The sequence below is a fragment of the Ascaphus truei genome, chromosome 9 (assembly GCF_040206685.1).
Source record: "Ascaphus truei isolate aAscTru1 chromosome 9, aAscTru1.hap1, whole genome shotgun sequence".
Lineage (NCBI taxonomy): Eukaryota > Metazoa > Chordata > Amphibia > Anura > Ascaphidae > Ascaphus > Ascaphus truei.
The window spans coordinates 11,078,788-11,090,216 of NC_134491.1; the positions used below are offsets into that span (position 1 = coordinate 11,078,788).

General features: G+C 41.6%; 1 protein-coding gene across 1 annotated transcript; it reads right to left on the reverse strand.

The window, feature by feature from the left end:
* Positions 1-477: 477 nt before the first annotated feature.
* Positions 478-3,087, reverse strand: INSM2 (INSM transcriptional repressor 2). Its single transcript, XM_075613084.1, has one exon. It carries the CDS (start codon positions 2,967-2,969, stop codon positions 1,578-1,580), a length of 1,392 nt encoding a protein of 463 aa, XP_075469199.1. The 5' UTR covers positions 2,970-3,087; the 3' UTR covers positions 478-1,577.
* Positions 3,088-11,429: the final 8,342 nt, after the last annotated feature.

Consider the following 11,429-nt stretch of genomic DNA (forward strand, 5'->3'; position numbering starts at 1 on the left):
AAATCTGGTGCCGTTTTTACACACCAGTTTTGCAGCACGAAGACCTTGGTAAATAGTACACATGGGTACTAAAGATAGCATTTATTTAAACTGCAATAGCTGTTATGCAGACTATGGAGTGTTATTTATGAATGTTTGGACTCAAATGCTGGTGCACAAAGAAATAGTACCTGATTTATAAATCCTAATTAAATTGAACAAATTATTTTGTAATCCAGTTTTGGAGTCGGGAGACTTTTGTGAAATAACCCCTCTCTCTTTTTGTAATTCTAAACAAAATTAGCTATTGAAAAGGAAAATCAACAAAAGCACAGGTGTTGCATGCATACGTGTAATATAATTTAATGAAAAAAATATGAATTGATAGTATTAAATTCAAAAGAATATATAAACATTGTCACAGTTTTTAATCCTAGTGAAAGAGAATTTTTATTGTTTAATACATGTTAAATATAGAAAATACTCAAATTATTTCAACAGTACAGACGGCTAAGCATCAAGAGATATGGTGCTTTTGTAAGCACACAAAATTCAATTAATGCGAGGCTTTAATGTCTCTATTATTGTGAACAAGTACTTAACACTGTGTGTTAAAAAGAACACGTAGCATTTAGCATAATAAAGAACAAAATTATGTGTGATTCAAAGAACAGCATGGCGTAAAAACGCTTCAGGAATCAAGAGTCTACTTTACTGAAGTTTAAAGTAGGATTTCTATGATAAAAAAAATATTATTTCAACTAATCCTTTTGGAGAACGCAACCAAATTCCTATTTTAAATTAGGAGCCCAATTTATATGTTGCTTCTGTTTTTCAGTTGAGAATTGCTTTACTGTAGTTTCGTTTAGGATTTATCTTCCATGGTTTCCAATTATTTGTGGGATAATATTTGTGAGGGACAGTTGTGCATAAAGCTGCTCCTCTTAGTTTATCCTTAATTGTAAATAAATAAATAAAGTTTACACAATTACATTGATGGCATGAAGTTATTGCACATAGACGATTTTTTTTAGCATTACAGACAAAAAGTATAAAGAAATTAAATGATTTTTTTTTTATACAAGTAAGTAACCTTTGGTTTAATTCCATTGTAAGCATTACATATTTTGGTAGGATTTGCACATAATCTAATAATAAAATTGCAGTTATACCTTTTGTTCAACCAACACAAGATTTCCACATAATTGTTGTGCATGAGCTTTCAAGACGCATACATAATAATTAAAACACAATACATTATAAGACCAGAAGTCCCTGGTGAAAATCAGTCGTTCCAGGGGTTAGATAACCAGTCTTAATTATACAGGTTGTGTGGACTCTTAGCAGTGAGGTGAATAAGGTGGTTACTGGACCCTAATATTAAGCTTCTACAAATCACAGACAAAACCATTTAAGTCACCACTTGGTAAATGTGCTAGAATAAACGTACTCATTATTATCTATGTTACATCCTATCATCAGTCTTATGTTACATACTGTAACGTTTATGCAGTGACCCATTTCTAGGGCTTCTGTCCACATTTTAACCTTTAACAGCCAGGGACGAGTGGGATTTGTTGTTTGATATCCTCCCTGCTCTAAGAAGAGTGACATTTGCTCATGTGCATGGTGAGTCCTGGGGAGCTAAAGAATGCCGTGGGACAAAGTTCACAGGGAAAGATCTGCTGCCCTCCTTCGGCAACCATAGCTTTCTCCTGTCCCAGAGGGATCAGAAGCTCTTCCCTTACCGCATGCCATAGCCTGTGCTTGTCTCTGATGTCCACTGAAGGGAAATTAACTCCACACAGAGTACAAGGGAAGGTGAGTGGCCCCCTCTCAAGTGGGCTGTATGGCTGATGTGTGAGCAAGTGTTTGCGTAGGTAAGCCTGTCTGCGGAACGTCTTGTGGCAATATGGGCAAGCAAATGTCTCCTCCCCATCTTCAGATGTTGGGTGAGATACCGGAGTCTCAGTGTCGACTCTGCTCTGCCAGGAGCTGTTGCCCGGACGCAGGTGCTGATCTGTGAGTGTCAGCTGAGAGCTGTCCGTAGACTGCTGGTGCTGAACTCGTGTATTCTGAGGCTCTATGAGACTCAGCGTGGCAATGCGATCGCTGCTGTTCTCTTTGCCTTCCAGTGGGACCTGTAGCTTCTTCCCTCCTTGTCCATCATTCCCCAGTGTCCTGGGCTTGTGCCATCTCCTGTGAGAAGCCAAATTAGCAGGGCAGCTGAAGATCTTATCACACTCAGGGCAACGGTATTCCACCCGCACAATTCTGGAGCACTTGTGCTGAGCTAGAGCAAAAGGGTCCGGGTATTGCTCCTTGCAAAGCTGGCAGATGAATTCACCAAGAGGGGGACGCTTGAGAAGGGGGCTCCGAACTTTGCGGTCTGGCTCCTCTGCCTTAATCTTTAGCCCCAGCACTGGAGAAGTGGTGACTTCATCTGCAAAGTTTAGCTTTCTTGTGGCTTTGTTTTTCTTAGAGGGGAATTTATTGGATTTCGTTGTCTCCCGAGGATATATGTTGGTATGAAGCTTAGCTTCAGGTGTTAGGAAGGGGTTATGCTGAATGAGAAGCTTCTCCATGGAAGCAAAAGAAGCTGCAACAGGGAATGACTCTGCTAAAGCTGGAGAGCTCAGGTACCTTTTGAAGAAAGTTTTCTTCATCTCCAAGCCCACTGGTGTCACTGGGCTGTAGGGGACTTGGTTCCAATGTCCAATATGCCCCAGCGTTGTGGTGACTCTTATTGGGGATACATCGTTGGGTAGTTGAGATCCCCCTTCATAAATGTGTGGTATCTGCTGAGGTTGGTCCCTTTCAGAAGTGCCTGTCACAAACTCAGAGCCAGGAGGTAAGGCAGGACTATAAGGGGCCAGGACCTCCAGAACGGATGGGAAGGGCAGAGACTGGGGAGGTCCAGTCTCATCACACGGGATCCGGTACGACCCGCAGTTTTTCCTGTTTCTCTTTACTAGGAATCCCCTTGGCATCTTGCAGTTTGCCCAAAGGGTTTGAGAAACGCAGCCAGCAGAGGTATGAGGGTTTGAAAGCTCAAGCCAGGAACAGAAGGATAAATAGCGTGAGGACCGGGAAGCAGGGGGTTAGTCAGAGAGGGGTCTTCCTCATATAGTACATTGCATTTATACCAAGGCGCACGAAGGATGCCATGCAGTCAGCTATAGGCAATTAACCCGCTACCAATCAGGAGTTGCAGCACAGCTGGTGGGAGTGTCTCGCCGGAGACAGTAAGTGAAAAGATATGGGGGGGGGGGAGACAAAGGGGTAATAAATACAGGTTAATTGTTACATTCATTGGGGATTATTTGAATGCTATATTTCGTGGTTTGACATTGTACTCGCTTTGCATTTTTTTAACCCCTCTTCCTCTGTAAATGTTTGTTTTTTCATCTGTGACAGGTTGTAAATGCAACAGAAGGCAGTAAGAGCTGGGTTACTATAGGTAAATCCCCTTCTTATATCCAAGTATGAGGAGGTGCAGCTGATGGTAACACAGCTCCCGCAGTAACGCGAAGAGGTCTCATTTATGGTTGAATATGTTCAGGTTTTCATTTTATTGTTAATATTAAGGTCTATATACAACCATGTGGGTGATAGGATGAGAAACGCCCAATTTATCATGGACACAAATTTACCATTTAATTGTGGGGTACAGTATATGTTGAACGTCCTAAATGAGTAACATTTGTTGTCTGTTGCGGGCTCAGAAGTATCTTTCTTAACACGTTGAATGCATTGTAGTGACTTCTTCATTAACCCTTTTCACATGGCCTTCAAACAAGGATCTGTGATTTTCTACCATTGAGTTCTCACAAGGTTGATAACAAATAATTTTAGATGTTGAGATAACCTCATCAATACAATCCCCTTTTCATTGGTGACATACACAAACCCAGCTCATGCAGTCACTAAGGCTATATAACTATATAACTGTGCAGTGAAAGAGGTTCTAGCATTTCTGGCAGACATTAACCAACCATTTTCTGCAATTTATTTAGGTGATAGTACATTTTGTACCAGCTGATAAAATGAAATATGTGAATAGGATTTGAACAGGGGTTTATTGTGTGTGATGCTGGGAGTTATTTGAGCATTTAACAGATACAATTGTTTTTAAAAAAAAAACTGAGTGTATAGTCGGCTACATTTGGTCCTTTTCAGAAAATAGGAGGAAGAGAGTCTGACCACTTCTGAAACTCATTCAGAGTTACATCAAGGAATCAATCCAGTAATCATTTTTGTAAACAGGCACCATGTTTTCAGGACAGTGTAGTCCATTGCTGTTAATTATATTCTTCGATTATATACACACACTTGGGGTTTTCTTAAAGGAGCAATCAAAGAAATATCATACATGTGCTTTTAAAAAAAAATCATTTCTATAGTATTAGATAATACTGCATTTTTTAAAATTAAACTCGTAATGCCATTTTTAATTAGTTTTACTATAATCAGCATCCTTTGATTTCTATAGCAGGGTTTAGCCCACCTCCCAAGCAGTGCGAGATATTTGTAACACTTTCCTGTTTGTGATCATTTGTTGCCAATGTTCCCAGCAGTTTGAGCTGTAAACTGTAACAATAGGCAATGTTACCTTGGTAATATCAGGACACATTGTAGCTGAGTTTCACTGATGGAAGGATTGATTGAAACTGAAAGCTGGTCAGTACACGAATCCAGATAAGTAGGATCTTTGCTGATCCATCACAGGAGAATGAATTGATCAGCAGTTTAGGTAATCCGTTTTCTGTAAAGGTAATCAAAGGCTGCATATATTAAAACAAAAAATATATACTTGGATCGCCTATTTAAAGGGAAAACACAGAAGTTTAAAAATAAAAAGCATAACATTAGATACGATAGAGTGACCCATACTGCTTTTGTTAGGGTCTAAATAGGAAATCACTGTTAACCCCTTTATACCAGAGAGGACAGCAAGACAATGGAAAGCAATACATTGCTGGCTCCTCTAGCAGTGAAGGGGTTAAGTGATTAAATAATAATACAGAGATTCCAAAACTGACAGGCCCATTCTAAAGCATTTCTTACAGAATTGACAATAATGAATAACAACTGAAGAGTATCATAAAACTATAAGTAACCAACATGAAATGTGCAATGAAAAGCAACTAGTACTGTATGTATCAAAACATATTTCAACAAGTTAACAGCATGAAAGGAATGCCCTTGAAAGCTGCTGGATGCAGCATAACGTGGTTGGACATTTTACATTGGCGAAGAGTAGCTGGAGCTACAAATGAAACTGATTAGGAGTAACAGGTACCACAGGACATTTGGGAGTGCCCGTTTTCATTGGATTAACGGGCTGGGAGTAATACAGTAGGAGTGGGTGGAGTTTCCTTGTACTAGGAGCTACAGGGCACTGCTACTGCTTTTGTATTTACAATTGCAGAGTACCATGGTGAAAATAGAGTGCAAAAAAAGTGCTAATGCTAATTGTATGTGCTAAAGAATTAATTCAATATGTATATGATCATATGAGAATTGTCATGTGAATAGTGAAAAAAATACAAGTGTACATAAAGTGCAATGATCTGAAGATATTATAAAAACAAGGCTGCATAGGAAAGTCCTCTGATTGATCTAAGTCAGATAATAAACAAATATGAAACAAATTACTGTCCGGCACCTCTATGGGACATCTGCATAGTTCAATGGTGTAATCTAAAAAAATGGATGAAACCATAAACAATAGTCCTATCTGATGTATCAGGGATGAGCTTCAGGTGACAATGGACTGAGTCTCAGGACATGTGAAAAAAGAATATAAAAATATAATATAAAATGAAACATAGCTTAATACTGTAACACAAATATATGGTGACTAGGAAGGGAACAATACTAGGGATGACAAACAATTAGAAACAAACACCATGAAATTGGGAAACAGTACTGGGGAAAGATTCACTACTGTACACTATAAAACTAACAAACAATGCAGGACATACAGTATAAAGCAAATAACAATTTATTTATAAAAATGATGTAGTCAACTGGTGCAATGGATACACGAGATGTAGCACTGGCGTTCCTCAAGGATTCAAATTGAAATCCTACTGACAAGATATGAACTAAGTAGGCGCATGTACTAATGATATACATCAGCGGGGCTCAATGAGGTACACGCGATGCTTGCTCTCAGCAAGAGTTTCTTGGCTCCGATGTCAGTGGAGATGATCCACGTGGCTCCTGCTGTGCAGCCAGATGATGGTATTGTTCACCCTGGGCAACAGGCTGAGTGAATGAAATGCCGGTAGCTTGGCTTCCCAGATCGACATCTCTGGTGCGTCCGTGTGTGCGCCTCTGGAGACATGCTGTAGCATAAGAGTCGTGACCAATACCCATGGACTATGCATTTGTCTTTATAGAGGCACTGGACAGTAATTCATTTAATAATTGCAGATTACCACTACATTTTTATTGACAGACTAATGGTTAGCATAATTTTAAAATGTATTTATTTATCAAATATTTTACCAGCAAGTAATACATTGCAAGTTATCTCTCATTTTCAAGTATGTCCTGGGCACAGAGTTATGATGACAAATACAGAGGCGGCACACTTTATCCTCACTTGGCTAGTGCCGCAAGCCGGGAGGTTTCCCGGCTTGCTCGTTTTTTTCCCTCGGCGTGCCGACGGAGCCCTGGGTTGCTCCTAATGTGGGGGATGGCGGTGGGGGGCTCCGGGGGACCCGGCGGACCCGGAGAGGGGAGGGGGAAGCCCCGATCGGAGGACCGATCCTCCGAGGCTCTGGCGCGCGCATGGGACACCTCGGCGCGTGCCCGGTATCTGTCGCGGCCGAGACCGGGTAAATGGTAGAATAAACTCGGCCGCGACAGTACATGGTTACAAATACTTAGTTACATTAAGTGAGAAGGATTATACATGATATGCAAGACATTGCGTGCACAGTTAGAGATAACATATATTATAGGCGTATGTAACAGTTACAGACCAGATTAAAATGAGACAGCTTTAGTTTTGAAAGAACTTAAACTGGTGGTGGATGAGAGAGTCTCAGGTAGATTGTTCTAGTTGTGAGGTGCACGGTAAGAGGAGGAGCGGCCGGATACTTTGTTGAGCCTTGGGACCATGAACAGTCTTTTGGAGTCTAATCTCAGGTGATAGGTGCTGCACATGGTAGGGGTGAGGAACTTGTTCAGATAGATGGGTAGCTTGCCCAGCAAGTATTTGAAGGCAAGACAGGAAAGATTAACTTTGTGCCTAGACTCAAGTGATGGCCAATCTGATGAGCATTTCGCAGTGATGTGTTTTGTAGTTGCATTTGAGGACAAAACGGCATACTGAATTGTAGAGGGTATCAAGTTTGCTAAGGTGGGTTTGGGGTGCCGTGCCATATACTATGTCCCCATAGTCTATAATTGGCCTTAGCATCTGCTGTGCGATACACTTTCTGACCAGCAGACTTAAGGAGGATTTGTTCCAATAAAGTACACCTAGTTTGACATAGGTTTTGATTGTCAGGGTATCAATGTGCAACCCAAATGTTAAATTTGAGTCAAACCATATACCCAAGTATTTAAAATTAGTAACAGGGGCTAGGGTGGTGTTAGCGTTTGTTCTATCTTGAGCTCATTCATTGGAAGCTTTAAAAATGTAGTCTTCATCCCAAATAACATTGTTACAGTGGTGTCAGTGTTTAAAAACAGTTTGGGGAAATCCAATTTTCAAGTCTCAAAAAGTCATATTAAAGTACGTGTCCAAGGTCGAAGAGGCTAGGGCTGTGTGCATAAAAGATTGTTATCTGCATACATGTGTATTGAAGCTCCCTTACAAGCTGTAGGAAGATCATTGATGAACACTGAGAAGAGTAGGGGCCCCAGAACAGAGCCTTGCAGGATCCCGCAGGTGATATTCAAGGGGTTGGAGTTAGAGCTTGAGATAGACATGTTGGGATCTAACTGATAGGTAGGAATGAAACCAGTTTAAAGCATGCTTCCCTATTCCAGAGCACTGGAGTTTGTTAAGCAAGATAACATGATCAACAGTATCAAAAGCCTTTGCAAAATCTAGGAATATTGCATCAGTGAGTTGTTCCATTCCACACTGGATCTCGTTGCAAATTTTTAGGAGTGTAGTTACCATGGAGAGTTTGGGGCGAAAGCCAGTTTGGAATTGGCTAGGGAAATTTGTCTTGGTATAGTAATCGCTTAACTGGGAGTGAATACATTTTCCCACGACTTTGTATAGTATTGGGAGAAGAGAGATTGGCCTGTAGTTTGAGACAGTGTTTTTGAAGATTGGGACAACTCTCACTGTTTTCCAGGTCTTAGGGATATGGCTTTGTCACGGGAGACCAGGTACTTACACATTTATACCGGGATCATATCGCTGAGCAAAGCCAATAAGTAACAAATTGTGATTTTTTTTCGTTGAAAAAGGCAAACACACATTGGATTACAATAGGCAGAAAAAAAATACACTTACTGGGGGTTTGGGGTTGTAAAACTAACTTTCCTGATTAAAAAAAGTCTTTAAATAGTCTGTTGGTTGACTGGGTCTTAGCTCGAAAAGTTCTGGAGCTCAAATCGGCATGAGTCTAGAGCATCTCCCGCACTTTCCACTCTAAATGGTACTGAAAGTGTGACTTGGCTACAGGACTTTAAGCAGAAAAGTTTTTGTTTCCTTGTTGTGTCCGCAAGGCTTCTTTGGGTCGGGCCGACCCTTCGTGAAGCTTACACACTTTGGACCTTGTAGTCACAGGTTGGATCGGTGTTCTGGTCTTTTAGGAAACTCCTTAGCAATCTGCTCTTAGGAATCTCTTAGGAATCGGTAATCTGCTCTCTGGTCTGGCTACTAACTTTTTGTATAACTTTTACAAAGTCAGTCCCAAAACCCACAAGCGTGGGAACTTCATCTCTAGCCACTCACACACTTTGCCAGGTTTGTGAAAGCTGGCACCTATGGCTTCAGAAAAAGTGAGAGGGCATGTGCACAAACCGCCATCTTGCCCACTTACTATTCAAAGCCCCCGCAGGCTCAGTGCCTCCAAGTCTAGGAAGGTGACAACTGGCCAGGCTGGTCAGCTATTAGTCCAGTACGCGGGTACTTAACTTAGCCATTTCGCCTGAATAGCTTTAACACCCCTGACAGCTAGTGTTACTTTGATCTACGGACCTGGGATTAGACTCACTGGCACCAAATTCCAGGTGGCCAGGAGACCCCCTCTGTCCCTAGGATGAAAGACCCTGCCTGGTTAAAAGTATAAAGTAAAACATATTTAAAACACTGCAGCTTAATAAAAGATACTTTTATACATTCTGCTGCTAAAATGTGTTACAGCCCTTTGGTGTATGAAATCGAGTGTAAACACTAAACGGTTCCCCTTACACTAGCCTTTATTTCTTACACACAGCAAACAAGACTTTTAAACATTTTAACGTTAATTTTAATGCAATATGGGTTGGTGCAACGCACAGCCAAAGAAGGGGGTGATGGCAGGTCTGGCAAAAAGTTTCTTTATTGTGTGGACATAAAAACAGAAGGCTGCAACCTTCTACGCGTTTCGTGCAGACAAATTGCACTTTATCAAGAAGTGTATCAACATAGAGTACAGCAGGTATATATAGGGATGGGGGGTGGGGGGGGGAGGAGAACAGTCTGCCGATTTGGCGCCAAACTCGCTAATTAGAAACTTTATGCTACTTACACCAATAGTATATAGCTGTGAGGGCATGTGGGAATGTTAATTACCTGTTGGCACTCGCAGGAGAGCCGCCTTCAAACACCGTGCTCGGTGACACGCACCACACTGCAATGGAGGGCCAAATCTCGCGAGATGCGCCTCAGGCAAGCCACTTTGCAATAGGATTCCATGCTTGAGCACCAAATCACCTCCACTGTAACGTTAATTTTAAAACTCTCACAGCCTTATCTCTGGCTAGAGTAACCCCCAAACCTTTATACTAGGCTTAGGGGGTCTGGGCAAACACTGGGCATCCCCTCATTACACTGGGGACCCCGGCACAGTTTTAGGGAGACCTTACCCCCTGGTGCCCCGTTTTACCCTCTGGTCTGTGCTGAAGCAGGCAGACTAGCGGTGAGCCGCAACAACGCTTTCATGGTAGGGTTTTGACTGGAGCACTGTGCTACAATGTAGCCGGGAATCTAATCTGAATCCCGGGTACATTTTTGGGGACTCCAGTAACTTTGGAACCCTGGTAAATAGGCACAATCTGAAAGAAGTTTCTCCCTGAAAATCACAGCCTGGTCGTCTCCACTTGCTAGCACTCCTGGAAAGGGTAAAACATAAAAAATTGCAAATGTCACATATTTTATTACATGGTACAGTAATGCATGCCCAATACACTGGTCCAAAAGCTGACACTCTTATTATAAAGCCTGGTTACCCTTTCACCACCACCGGCATGCAGACAGAATAGAGTTGGCTAGGGAAGAAAGCGGTTTGGCAATGGCTGGGGCAACAAGTCGTTAGAACTTAGATTGCAGTAAATCAGATACCATTGGCTGCTTAGTTTTAATTTGAGGAGCACTTGTGTAATCTCATGAGATTCTGGGACAAATGGAAAATTGTGGGCAATGTTGGGAGGGGGTGGGGCTATAGGGGTACTCTCAGAATGTGGTTCATGTTTGTAGTTCGGATTGCGTTTCACTGATACTGTAAGTTAGTAGCACACCCCACAAAGTATTCATTGAATGCATTTGCAATGTCAGTGGGATTTGTCAGAGTAATATCTTCCTTAATGATATTACATGGCTGTTGATGGCTAGAAGGCTGGAATATATTGTTGATGACTTTCCAGACGTTAGCTGGGTTTGATGTATTCTGGTGAAGATTGTCAGAGTAATATTGTGCTTTTGCGTGTTTTGTTTGCCTTGTGCACATATCTCGCAGGCATCTGTAGTTATTAAGATCCTTGGTAGTGCCAGTTACTTGGTAGCTTTTCCACAAGGCATCTCTAAGATGGTAGAGCACTATAGGTTCAGTTGTAACCCACGGAAGGTGGGCCCCCTGTACCCTTATTCTGCGTAGTGGAGCATGAGTATCACAGAGTTTTAAGAACTCGGATTGGAAATAGTCGAGTGCAGAATCGGGGTCGGGAATTAAGTCGATTCTGTACGAAGGGCAGCTGGTAAGATCAGCCAGAAACTGTTGTTGGTTAAAGTTTCTAAATGTTCTAGTGAGGAGAACTTTAGGGCTTGATTGGGGTGGTTTGATTTTCCTTACACAGTACACTATTGCATGGTCACTGAAAATATTAGGAAGGGTGCCAGAGGATTGAATTCTGCTGTGATTAGAGGAGAGAATCCAGTCTAGCAAGGAATGGTTGTGCGATTTCAGGTTTGTCCATGTGGGTTGGGAAATTAGTTGCGTTATGTTAAGTGACTTGTGTTGTATCTGGATTTTGTTGTTTTTATGGTCAAGCCA

Bases quoted from the DNA above. Each gene is read 5' to 3' on its own strand.
- INSM2 (XM_075613084.1), bottom strand. From the start codon at position 2,969: ATGCCAAGGGGATTCCTAGTAAAGAGAAACAGGAAAAACTGCGGGTCG.